General features: G+C 46.6%; 1 protein-coding gene across 2 annotated transcripts in view; it reads right to left on the bottom strand.

The window, feature by feature from the left end:
- Positions 1 to 14,034, bottom strand: part of LOC122811939 (zinc finger protein 692-like) — a 427,256-nt gene that overhangs the window by 212,130 nt on the left and 201,092 nt on the right. For both annotated transcript variants that reach the window (XM_044084123.1, XM_044084124.1), the window contains one exon: positions 1,698 to 1,791. In XM_044084123.1, coding sequence (XP_043940058.1) covers positions 1,698 to 1,791 — 94 coding nt within the window. The remainder of the gene's footprint in view (positions 1 to 1,697; positions 1,792 to 14,034) is intronic.

Raw genomic sequence — 14,034 nt, 5'->3', positions numbered from 1 at the left:
ACTGAAAATGGGCCCCTGGCACAGTTGGACTAACCCGGTCAACAAATGTCCATAAATAAATAAATAAAATTAAAAATAAATAAATGATCTCTTGGAAAAAGTTAATGGAGAAACTAAACATATGCACAAGGCATCAAATCAAGTGCAGAGGCACTCTACAATAAAGGTATAATGGAGGACGTCACCAACATCCAGATCTAATCTGGAAGTTTGAGGCAAGAGGGGTAAAGCTATGATAAAATGAATAGCAAGTAAAGATTGGAAAGAAATATGCAACGCAGGTAGGTTTGCTACTAAATTATGCAAATACAAACACTTCTAACCAGACAAGTATTTCAATACACTATCTTAAGTGCCTAAAAAGTTCCCTGGGGTAGCAGAGAGATGGTGATGTGAGGAGGGCAGGGGTGGATGCAGACATTTTTAGTCAAGCTCAAATTTGGAGAACTATAGAAAAAGGGATTGAGAAGTTAATAGGGCATATATTGGAAAGAGACCGGTCCCCCAAGAAAGATGAATATTTGCTTAGCTTGGATAAATAAACTAAGAAAGGGTCCTGAAAAGGCTCCGATAGCCCTTATTCTGCTTGTGACCACAAATGGTTAAATGAGAAATTGTAAAAAAAAAAAAAAAAAAAAGCATTCCAGATTTCAAGGACATCAAAATACTAGAGAAAATTAAAAAAAAAATAGAAACTGACATTTTCTCAGAGTAGACCATATAAAAAGTGGGAATAGTGAGAAAGACTACTGACTGAAATGGGATATGGGGATGTTATACAGTAGGATGGACTATTGGATGCTGTTTGACCTCCCTCTGAAACTAGACTTGTTGGTAATAGGATAGAAACATTATAATTTAAAATCTACCTATTTGTCAATAACTTACCAGAGGTTACAATGAGCTTGCTGTATGACTAACATTAGACACACAGCATTAGTATGTTTTGGAAAATAAGTCAGCCATCGAAGGATAAAAGATGCATCATGCATGCAGACCTCAGATTTTATGACAATTTTGTCATTAATAATGCTACTTGTTAAACAGATAGATAACTAGGCAAAAATTGTAATAGCAAATACTTCTATCTACAAAGTACATACAGAAAGTCAGACAATAGCAGAAAATGCTTGCACACATTCTCTGAATTACTAGCTGGCTAAGGTGCAGACCTAAGTGTATGTTCTGGTCATTCTCCCAACTTAGGAAGAGCTACCCCACTGTCTATATGCAGTCTTGAAGACGTCCTCTCATTTCTTGTTTCAGTTGCTTCTGGAAGGTACTGTATACCATGCATCTTTTTTGAAAAGAAACGTTTCCTTAAAATTTTCCCTTGAGATATCCACCCATCCAGTCTAAACTATGCACTTATGTTTCTTAATACTTATATTGAAAGATAGTGGACTCTTTTCAAAGCTCTTACAGCATCTAAAAATTATTATATCCCCTAAACGGTAGATAAATATTTATGTCTTCTGATGCAGAACCTGCATCATTTTGTTGAACGTCTGATCCAGGAGTCAGAAAAAAAGACTCCATATTTCAGGTAAGACTTCCCCTATACAACATTGTCCCCATCTCTATTATGCTGTTGATGCACCCATCAAGTTGAAACCAGCCTGCATTTTCTCATATCCTAGGTTTCTGAAGGCATGTCTTAGTTTAGAGGTCTACACATTAAGTAAATCAGGACCTACCTTATTAGTACCGCTGCTGCTGAATTCTGCACCATATCTTCCTCCTCCTCAGGAAGCCTTTGTGACTCTTCCTCCAAACATTTCAGCTCCGTTCCTAATCAAAGATAAAACAGATGCAGGGACAAATTTCCAAAATACTATCTGCCAAAAATATGTATTGACACAGTCATATCAGGCATTATTTATTTAAATTTGTTGACCGCGAGTGTCCGTCTGGACGTAGGTCCATTTTCAGCGGAGGCCCGGGGAGAAAAGCTCCACAGTTAAAGTAAACAGACAGCATTTACATTGGATTACATAGTGATTAACAATTTACATAGCAATTACTTACAACATATTTACAGATGAAGAACATAGTACATCAGTAGACAACTAGAATCTTTATCTGTGAAGTGCATACCAGACATTAACAAATGTTACAAGAAGAAGTTTGTCCTGTATAATAAGTACTGGCTTATGAGCATCTGAGCTTGCTATAATCAAGGTAGTTAGTGGAGTGGAAAGAAAGGTAGCGGTTGAATGGGGTGGATGACAGAGTGGGAGTTGCAAGGGCATAGCCAGCATGTTTTTAGTTGTGCTTTTAGTAAAGTTTTGTAGTGGGTGCATGATGGTATGGAGGTAATTGTGGGTGGGAGTTAGTTCCATAATTTGGCTATGGCGCAAGAGAATAGTGTTTCACCAGCAGAGTTATTGGCTTTAGTGATCTGCAAGTGATTTTTGCTGCTGGATCTTAGTGGTCTGGTGGTGCGATAGGGTTGGAGTAGATTCTGGAGGGATGGGACATTTAGTGGATGGTTTACTAGTTTGTGGGCGAGTGAGAGTTGATACCACTGAAGGATTATATTTTAGTCCAAACTGCTGTATCCAGAATATATGCTAACACTTCCAGCCATAGCTTTAATACAAATCAGGCATGTAAGAGGAAGAAATTGGTAATTTTTGAGGGCATAACACTGGGTACAGCTGTGAGTAAAGGAAAGCCCTAACAGTACAAAGACCCACTAATTTCAGATGAGACAGTGCACATGCATGCAACTGATAAATGCCCACTGCAATGGCAGACTGATAATCTGTGTATGACTATGTAATTAAAAAAAAAAATGGGACCAATGTGATCAATTGGAGGAAGGTCACTCAATGGTAGTAGCATAACTGATATAAGAGTAAAAGGCAACATTCCTCCATTTTAACTCCCTGAAGCTGGTAAATACCACGTGCATTTATGTTGTATAACTGCCATTAGCTAAATTTAAGCAATCTGTGTAAATCACTGTTTCAGAGTCTGATTACATACTGGGTTCTGTTGTGGAGTTTAAGAATATATAAATTATGAGACAATTAATCTGCCTCTGGTGAATTCTGTATTGTGCACGGTTTGAAATACTTTGCTGTGGTATTTAATAACACTTTTTTTGAAAAGTGCTTTTAATTTTGAAAACCTGATGCAAAATTGTGAAGTACAACTGCACAGTCTTCGTTCACTCTTCACAGACTGAGCTTCTCTCCCTCTCAGCAGCACTATCTACTACACACGTTAAGAGTTCTAAACTGTACTCTCACCCTGGAATTTTTAAATTCTGATAGTTACCACTTGACCAACATTCAGTGAACCAGCTAGTGTGCTTGCACAAGCAATATTTTAGACAAATATTTGGGAGACATTTCTGGAACTACAAAGGAGGTTCAACAATCTGCAGTTATAGTTAAAGAAATGCATTCCAGAGGACCTGAATATCTAAAGACACAACAAAAGCTCCAGCATGCAGCATATCCTTTCAAGCATATGTGAACTACCCAGTGACTACTCATCTAGATGAATGTTACAGTTCAACTCTTCTAGGAATCCAAAAAAAACTCTGGGCAGAAGTGAGCCAATTAACAGGGACATTAACCTCTCTTACAAGGATTTCAGTTCTGATAAATGAAGTCACCTTGAGCATTCCTATATTGCAAATTCTTATGCCACTTTCCTTGCAGACCTATAACTGATTATAAGAAGGCCCATAAGTAACTAATCATTTAATCCTCAAAGCAGAAACTCATTTTCCTCATCCCCATCACTTACAAGATGCAAGTAATCTATGGTGCATCCCTTCCTAAGGGAGACCAGGCACTGAAGAATCATACCAAAATTTTCTAAAAGTTAGCAAAATCTTTACTATCAATCTCATGCAAATCATGATATCGACAATAGCCAGCTCCATTGGTACAGAGAGATAAAGGCCTGACAGAGTTCAGTTAGTCCTTCAAGTGCCTGCTGGAGCTGGTGGGGGGGTGCTAGCTACCTCTTCGCAGGATGTATGTGTTTGAGCACATGCCAGAGGTGCATGTTCCCATGGCCGAATCCCAACTGGAGACCAGACACCCCGCGGTGGGGGGAGGGGGGCAGGGCTGTCCTGAAAAGTTACATCACTTGCAGAAATGAGGGGAATGCCCTTACATCCACTGCAAGTCGAACCCTGGGCATGTTAACAGGCAAGTACTGTGGGGCTAGAGCCCCATAAAGAAAATCATCCCTAATGGCTGCCTAAACGACAGCCCCAGTCAGTCAACCCTTGCCCTAGTACACATACAACTAAGCAGTCAGTTTTCCAAAATAAGAAGTTATGTACTCACCATAACGTTCCATCTGAGTAGGTAGCTTCATTTGTCTGCAACCTGTGGGTCTTGGATCAGATATCGGATCCGAGCCGGCAACTTTTCATAACTAATGGATCCGAGCTCCTAGCTCCTCCCCTCACCCATAATCCCCTGCCAACCCTCCATGACCTCAGATTGAGTTTGTCCCTCAATATGTACCCAAAAAGGGTATTCCAACTAACATAGATCCACTGAAGGCCAGGGGGAAGGAGGGGGGGTGGTTGCAGACAAATGAAGCTACCTACTCAGATGGAACGTTATGGTGAGTACATAACTTCTTAATCTGAAGTAGGGACTTCATTTGTCAGCAACCTGTGGGACAGAGTCCCCAGCTACCTGAATCTTGGGTGGCCATCATGGAAGGATATTGCGGAGCACCACAGAGCCAAAGGATGCTCTCCCTCTAGAAATCATGTCCAGTTTGTAGTGGTTAATAAAGGTATGAGAGGAGGCCCAAGTGGCTGCCGAACAAATATCATCCAATGGAACTCTAGATTTGAAGGCCGCAGAAGTAGAGATGGAACGAGTGGAATGTGTGCAAACTCCTTCAGGTGCGGGTCTCCCAGAGGCTTGGTACGCTAATAGGATACATTGTGAAATCCAGCGTGATAGAGATACTTTTGATATTGCTTTCCCCAAATTAAATTTGGCAAAGGAAATGAACAGCTGGTCGGATCGTCTATGACCAGCTGTTCTAGGAGTATAAAAACGTAGCTGCCTATGAACATCTAATGAGTGCAGCTGGTACTCTCCTTTATTCTGATATTTAGGAAAGAAAAACGGTAAATTTATGGATTGATTTATATTGGTTTCTGATGCTATTTTGGGAATGAAAGAGGGATTGATCCTGAGGTACACTCTGTCCGGATGAAAGATCAAATAAGGAGGCTTCACAGAAAGAGCTTGAAGCTCCGAAACTCCTTTGCAGAAGTAATGGCTACAAGGAATGCTGTTTTCCAGGACAAGTATTTGAGATCTACTGAAGCAGCAGGTTCAAAAGGCGGAGCAGTCAGGGCTTTAAGAACTAGTGAAAGATCCCAAGGTGGTATGGCTTCTTTTATAGGGGGTCTAAGCAAAAAGGTGCCCTTGAGAAAGGTTTCACACAACTTGGCCGACATCAAGGGCCCTGTGTCATGTCCCACATGGTAATGGGAGATGGCAGCCAATTGCACTTTGACAGTTGAGCAACTAGTGCCTTCCTGAAAAAGTTCGGTTAGGAAGTCTAATATGGATGGAAGAGGAGCCGTAAAGGGATCTAGATTATGATGCTCCGCCCAGATGGAGAAACGTTTCCATTTACTGCAGTACACTTTCCTGGTGGAGGGCTTATGCACTGCCACAAGGATGGTTTTGACTGGTGAAGAGATACCGGGAGTCCTAACTAGGAGTGAAACTGGAGCAACCAAGCTGTCAGCTTCAGATTGTCCAGATTTGGGGTCGGTAAGTCTAACGGATGGGAGATTAGATCTGGACTGGGATCCAGAATCCAAGGGGGATCACTAGGGGAGACCACAGGTAAGGGAACCAAATTTGCCAAGGCCAGAATGGGGCAATGAGGATCATCCTGCTCCCCAACCGTGAGGCTTTCTGTAAGAGTTGCAGCATCAGGGGTAGAGGATAGGCATAAAGTAGACCGGGTGGCCAAGCATGCACCAGAGCGTCTCTTGGAGTTTCCCCTGGAGGGGGAATCCGAGCCAAGAAATTGCCGCACTTGGTGTTTGAGGGAGAGGCAAAAAGATCGCAGCAGGGTTGCCCCCATATTGCGAATATCTGCTTCGCTACTAGTGGGCTGAGAGACCACTTGTACGGGGTAAGAAGGGTGCGACTGAGTTGTCTGCTAGGATGTTGGCCCGCCCTGGAATGTGCGTTGCAATCAGAAAGCGGTTGGTGGAGATCCCCCATTCCCACACTCTCATGGCTTCGCAGCATAGAGGGTAAGACCTGGTTCCCCCCTGTTTGTTGATGTACCAAACAAACATGTTGTCAGACTGAATTGCAATCGTTCCTACGGGGAGGAGATTCTGAAGTGCTTGCAACGTGTACAGCACCGCTCTCATCTCCAGAACGTTGATATGCAGGGAGATCTCTGTATCGTTCCAAGTGCCTTGGACCGTCCTGCCTGAATAATGCCCCACCCAAGGCGGGAGACATCCGTAGTCACCGTGGCAAGAGGGGGAGAGGTGCAGAAGGGTCGGCCCGTATGGAGGTCCGAAGCATGGAGCCACCATAATAGAGCCCTCCAGCAAGCCTTGCTGATAGCAATGGGGTGATGGAGAGGAAAAGACTGAAAGGACCATTGTACTAGAAGGGTCCATTGCAGTACCCGCATGTTCAGACGAGCGCATGGAAGGAGCGTTATCGCTGCCGCCATGGAGCCCAGCGCCCTCAGGACCAATTCTGCCGGTGGGGTCTCTGATTGGAGGATAGCCCGCACATGAAGTTGCAAATTCCGTAGTCGTTCGGACATCAGAAAGGCTCGTAGATCTCTGGTGTCTATTCTGGCTCCTATGAATTCTATGACTTGTCGGGGCCAGAAAGGATTTGTCGGCATTGCTGGTGATACCAAACTGTGGGGCTAGGTGGAGAAAGAAGTCTCTGGCTGAGCAAAGATGCCTTGTTGTGGCGGTCAGGAGCCAGTCGTCCAGGTACGGAAAGACCTGTATTCCCTGGAGTCTCAGGTGGACTGCAATCACTGCTAATACCTTGAACACCCTGGGGTCTGTGTTGAGGCCAAAGGGAAGGACCCTGAACTGGTACTGACTGGCTCCCAGCCGGAAGCGGAGGAACCTCCTGGATCGTCTGTCCATTAGAATGTGGTAGTACGCATCCTTGAGGTCTATAGAGCACATCCAATCATTCTCCCTTAGAAAGGGGAGAATAGATTGAAGAGTGACCATTCGGAATTTTTCCTTGGTTACAGACAGGTTCAAGCGGGACAGGTCTAGAATCGGTCTCAAGTCCCCAGTCTTTTTTGGCACCAAAAAGAACCTGGAGTAGAACCCTAATCCGAGCTTGTCTTGGGGGACGGGTTGGATGGCTCTTTTAGCAGCTGCTGAATTTCTGCGGCTGCAGCCTCCGTCTGATCGGGTGGTACATCGGGGAGGTTCTTGAATTTGGAGACAGGATGTAATGGGATTTTGTACCCTCTGGATATAATTCGAAGCACCCAGCGGTCTGTCGTGATAGACTCCCATGCTGCTAGGTGCTCCGAGAAGCGCCCCCCGACTGCCTCCAGAGTGGAGCAGTCTGGCAACCCTTCAGGGTTGCTACGTGGGCCGGTCAGAGAAAGGTTCTCTGGACCCAAAGTTTCTCGGAGCCCCTCTGCCCTGGGGAGGCGTCCTCCCTGTCCTCTGCCACGGAAGGACTGGTTGTCCTGAGCAGGTTGGGAATGTTGCAATTTCCGGAACCACATCTTCTTCTGACCCTTTTGGTTCTTCGAAAAGGACCACTGGGGAGCAGAGAAGCGGACTCCGATGGCAAATGTCTTCCCGTCCTTCTCGCTCTGGACAAGCGTCTCACGAACAGTTTTGCCAAACAGGGCAGAACCATCGAAAGGGGCGTTCGCAAAAGATGCTTTAAAGGGCTCCGCAAAGTCACAATGACTGAGCCAGGCCTGGTGTCTCATGGCTAGGCCCGCTCCGCTAGCGGCTCCCTCGGTGGCGTGGGACAATAGCCACATAGAGGTATTTGAAATGGATCTCAGACTGGCCATTCGGGTGGAGTACAATTGTTTGTCCTCTGCCGACATGGACTCAGGGGGGGAGGCAGCGTATTCTTAGATAAGATCCCGCTGCATCCTGATGACATGTGCCATATAGTTCAGAGACCTTACCGAGAAGGTCGCTGAACTAAAAACTCGCTTCCCTAAGCGGTCCATCGAGCGGGACTCCTTGCTCGGTGGATGGACTGATGGGCTCTCCTGAGCTCGTTCCCTCTTCGTGGCTGCCGCCGTCAACATGGCATCTACGGGGGACCCTTGCTCCAGTGTGACCGGTCTGAGGGGGGCTTAGTATCCTGTCCAGGCATTTGGGTATTAGCTCCAGTGTCCGGGTCCTTCCTCGCCCTGGTGGTAATAAGGCCCACCAAGGGGTCAGCCAGAGGGGGCACCCAAGAGGTAGAGGGGCCTGCTTCGAATGCCTCCAGAAACACGGACTGAGGAAGACTTGGGGGCAGACCACCCACCTCTGATCCCCAGCATCTCCATGATGTCTCCAAAGGAGACATCCTCAGGGGGTGATCTTGGGGAGCCTTCCCCTTCATCCACGTCCGTGTCCTCAGTTAAGGACTCACGGGAGTCCATGTGCCTCCTCTTGCACTTATGCTTGTGGGGCACTTCCTCGGGGGGGGCTGTCCGAGAAGTCTCGCCAGCAACATCCTGTTCCAATGGAACTACCTGGGACATTGAAGCAGGCTGTCCCTTAGGCCAGGTGATGGAAGCCTAGCCCAGCAGAGAGGGAGCGCAGGGTGGAGCCGAGACAAGGGCAGGGGGTCCAGATGCTCTCAACAGAGCCCTCTCCACTACATCGAAGGCAGAGGGGGAACCACTCTCTCTGGGCTCAGTCTTCTCCCACTCTGATCCGATGAAGGGATCGGAAGTGGCGCGGAGACCATCAGATCCGAAGGCACACTGAATCCCTCGGATCCAAAGCTCGGGCCACGGCTCAGCGGTCGTATCTGACAGGCTCGAGGGCAGGGTCGGATCCGAAGTACCAAGTACCGTCGGTGCCGACCCACCCCCGGCTCCAACGCTGCTCTGCTCCGAACCCGGGTAGCGGGTCGGAGAAGGAGCAAAAAATGGTGTCGAGCTCCCCCCCGAAGGGGGGGGGGGGAGGCAAGAGCACTCATCTGCAGCTGGGCCTGGATGAATCTTCGCATCATCCGGTCCAAGTCTGCATCAGACATGCTGAACGTTGATCTCGAAGAGGCCGAGGCAGGCCTGGAATGCCGCCTCGATGACCTCGATTGAGATCGGGCCTCCTCCTCCTTGGGCCCTGGGGAGAAACAAGGAGATCGGAGCAGAGGAGGAGGAGACCTAAAAGCAGTGGAGGGAGAAGCCCGCTTAGCTGGCGGGGCCGAAGCGGAGGCCTTGGCCCGCCGCTTGTGGTGCTTCTCCCGCCGTTTCTCCCTTCTAGCCTCCCTGTCCTCCGGCGTTTTAGCGGGAGTTTGAGTCCCAGCCGAAGGAAGGGGGGCAGGAGTGGCAACAACCACAGCCTGTGGTAGTGCCACGGGAGCAGCGGAGGCCGGAGCAGAGTCCGGGGGCAAAAGTCCCGCCAGGACCAGCTTCGACCTCCGCTCTTTCAGTGCCCTGGGGTTGAACGCTGCACAAATGGTACAGCCTGAGGTGAGGTGTTCAACCCCAAGGCACCCAACGCACAGAGTGTGGCCATCAGCCGGGGAGAGCTTATGGCCACACTTGGTACATTTAGAAAAAATGGCTTTTGGGGCCTCAGCCATACTTGAAAGAAAAAAAGGGAGTGCTACACAAACATACAGGCCCCAAAAAACACAACACACACACTCACTAACGACCAGCGAAGGGGGGGCGGAAACCAAGTAAAAAAATTTAATACTACAGGGAACCTAACTGTTACACACTTTTTTTTAAAAAATAAGGTAGAGAAATTTGACAGAAAAAACAGACTTAACTGACGATTTTTGCTAGAGCTCAATGGAATCCAGCCATCCACAAGCGTGGCAAGCTAGATCTGAGGTCATGGAGGGTTGGGCAGGGGATTATGGGTGAGGGGAGGAGCTAGGAGCTCGGATCCATTAGCTATGAAACAAGTTGCCGGCTCGGATCCGATATCGGATCCAAGACCCACAGGTTGCTGACAAATGAAGTCCCTACTTCAGATCCGGGATTAATGGTCAGTAGGAACAAGGGGGAGTAAAAAAACTGGAAAAAAATCTAGATTATAATACAAATTTCTAAATGATCTTCATGTACCATAATCCAATTTCCACTGCGTTACTCTTTTTCCACCGCCCCCAAGATGACCAAGAATCTCTACCACAACATGGTTTTAGGCCAAGATGCAGCAGGCTTAGCTTTCCTGGCTCAAACATGGAGAAAGAAACTTACTGGAGCTATATCTGCATGTCTCAGCAAAAGCATTTCACTCTGTATCCCACTGCTCTTAAAGGAGGTGGTACACACCTGTAGAATGGATATTCAAATCAGTAAAATGAATTTCAAATGCACAGACAACACATCCTCTAGTCTGAATAAATAACAAATCTGCTAATGTCATAACAGTATTCCTCCTTTAAAATTACTGATATGGAGTTCTATACACCATATTTGTGAAGACTGTTAACATCTGCAAAAATATTACATACTAAGGAGACTAAATCTTAGGAGAAAGAAAGAGCATCTATTTCCAGACCTGCTTGCAGGGAATCCTAGAAAATAATCTGGTTTACTTGTCTGCTTTGAAAGCAAGTGGACCGGTGCACCTGGGGGGGGTGGTGTGGGTGCAAGTGGACCGGTGCACCTGGGGGGGGTGGTGTGGGTGCAAGTGGACCGGTGCACCTGGGGGTGGTGGTGGGTGCAAGTGGACCGTGCACCTGGGGTGGTGTGGGTGCAAGTGGACCCGGTGCACCTGGGGTGGTGTGGGTGCAAGTGGACCGTGCACCTGGGGGTGGTGTGGGTGCAAGTGGACCGGTGCACCTGGGGGGGTGGTGTGGGTGCAAGTGGACCGGTGCACCTGGGGGGGGTGGTGTGGGTGCAAGTGGACCGGTGCACCTGGGGGGGGTGTGGGTGCAAGTGGACCGGTGCACCTGGGGGTGGTGTGGGTGCAAGTGGACCGGTGCACCTGGGGGTGGTGTGGGTGCAAGTGGACCGTGCACCTGGGGTGGTGTGGGTGCAAGCGGCCCGGTGCACCGGGGGGGGTGGTGTGGGTGCAAGTGGACCGGTGCACCTGGGGGGGGTGGTGTGGGTGCAAGTGGACCGGTGCACCTGGGGTGGTGTGGGTGCAAGTGGACCGTGCACCTGGGGGTGGTGTGGGTGCAAGTGGACCGGTGCACCTGGGGTGGTGTGGGTGCAAGTGGACCCGGTGCACCTGGGGTGGTGTGGGTGCAAGTGGACCGTGCACCTGGGGGTGGTGTGGGTGCAAATGGACCGGTGCACCTGGGGGGGTGGTGTGGGTGCAAGTGGACCGGTGCACCTGGGGGGGTGGTGTGGGTGCAAGTGGACCGGTGCACCTGGGGGGGGTGGGTGCAAATGGACCGGTGCACCTGGGGGGGTGGGTGCAAATGGACTGGTGCACCTGGGGGGGTGGGTGCAAATGGACCGGTGCACCTGGGGGGTGGGTGCAAATGTTATCGTCTGATGAGAAAGGTTTAACTTTTTGGCCACAATTCCAAAAGGTAAATTGGTGCAAACACTTTGAATCACCAAAAGAACACCATCCCCATGGTGAAGCATGGGGGTGGCATTATCATGCTTTGGGGTTGCTTTTCTTCAGCTGGAACTGGGGCTTAAGTCAAAGTGGAGGGAATTATGAACAGTTCCAAATACCAGTCACTTTTGGCCCAAACCCTTCAGGCGTCTGCTAGAAAGCTGAACATGAAAAGGAATTTCACCTTTCAACACAATGACCCCAAGCACACATCCAAATCAACAAATGAATGGCTTCACCAGAAGAAAATTAAAGTTTTGGAATGGCCTAGCCAGAGCCGGGACCTAAATCCAATAGAAAATCTGTGGGGTGATCTGAAAAGGGCTGTGAACACGAGATGCCCTCGCAATCTGACAGATTTGGACCACTTTTACAAGGAAGAGTGAGCAAATATTGCCAAGTCAAGATGTGCCATGCTGATAGACTCCTACTCAGGAAGACTGAATGCTGTAATTAAATCGAAATGTGCTTCAACAAAGTATTAGTTTAAGGGTGTGCACACTTATGGAACCAGCTTACTATACATTTTTTTTATATATCCCCCCCACACACACACACACACACACACACACACACACACACACACACACAACAGATTTGTTTGTTTTTCAACTGAATTGTACAGGTTATTGGTCACATTAAAGGTGGGAAAAGTTTTGAATTTATTGTGGTCTCTTTTTACATCACAAAAAACTGACATTTTAACAGGGAGTGTGTGTACACTTTTTATAGCCACAATTTATAACACATAAAAGCATGTCAGTTTATATGTAGGGCATGTAACAATTATTCCAATCTTGCCAAATCCCTTTTCATTCTTTCACCTTAACGCGTCTCATCCCTGCTGGTTATCTTTATGCCAACTGCAAAAATTTCATAGGTTTTTACTAGGCTAATGGCCCTGGAGCCTTTACAAACCTAGCCCATAGGATTAACCCAACATTGTGCCACCCGACCTTAGTTCCCAGTGCCTCTGTCGAGTATAGCCACTGGAGTGATCCCTGTGGTGATTGTTCTATTCCACATCCACTCAAAGGTTTCACACACACACTTTATATGGATATCTATACATATTTGACTAGTAATAAGATGGCCTGCAAACCCATCATTTGCAGATTTAATTCCAGAAAGAAACCTACCACAGAAAACAACTCAACTTACAACAGATAGACAAATTAGGGCATTCTTTTATGCATCTGTAAACTTACAGGCTGTTTTTCCTAATCAGTAACTGCTTTTTGTTAGAGACGAGAAGTCTGCAGATGCAAGGAATTAAATCAGGAGACATATGAACATGGTCTACAAAGAAAACCTAGATGTTACAGTGCAATATTTATAGGTACTTTGACAAGCAGTTCAGTCAAAAGTAAATGAAGTTTGAAAATGAAGGATGTGAAAAGTAATACAAGTAGTTGCGTTCTCAGCAGCCATAGTACTTTAGTGCATTAAATGTAACAGTGGACAGCTTAGTTTAAAGGGAGCCACTACGCTTATGGCTAAAAGATAAAGTTCACTGAAAGCATACATGCTGGGGTTTTTTTCACATCTGTGACTGAGATAAAAAGAACATACAACAATTAGTGAAAGTGTGAACACCGCCTGTAACATGTTTTAACATGGTTACCATTATCCCCAAGGTTAGAATAGGTAGGGTTTGAGGGTGAATACCTCAATTTGGGGCAACTGCTCCTATTTCAGCGAGGAAACGTCTTTTTTTTTTGAAAATGTACACAGTTTTGTATGCTTGTAATATGTTAAAAAGGGATGGGGATTCTGAGAATCTATCTAGATTTTTCTTTGAGATCACTGAAGCAAAAAAAGTGTTGCAAAATTTGACATGGGTTCAAATGGAGATGAGAAAAAGCAACCACATAACAGATTAGCCTGCAAAATATATGTACATATTAAGCTAAAACTTCAAAACCTACAGTTAAAAAAATCATGTCTAATACGTGATAGTAAGCCCTCTCATATATGACCACTTTACCTATATAATCATGGAATGTAAGAGGCCTTATAGGTATAGGCAAAATGCAAAGCATTGAACTGTATTAAGTGCAGGGTACAAACAGTAATGTTGCAGGAGACATATGTACAGAAATGAGCATGTGAATTTGCAGACAATTTAGAGTGGATATTCAGGAGAATATCAGGGTCAAAGCAAAGTGAAGTAAGAATTCTGATTGTTTCAGGGGCTCTGATAGTGATAGATCAAAAAAAATGGTAGGTCTGTGGTAAGGGTTTAATGGCAGGAAAGGAAGATTATGTTAGTATTTATTTTCCACCTAAAGCTGCAA

This window comes from Protopterus annectens, chromosome 9.part0 (assembly GCF_019279795.1).
Source record: "Protopterus annectens isolate FY-2018-M chromosome 9.part0, PAN1.0, whole genome shotgun sequence".
In the NCBI taxonomy this organism is placed as follows: domain Eukaryota; kingdom Metazoa; phylum Chordata; order Ceratodontiformes; family Protopteridae; genus Protopterus; species Protopterus annectens.
The sequence above is the reverse complement of the archived record's forward strand: the minus strand, read 5'-3'. Positions and strand labels throughout refer to the sequence as shown.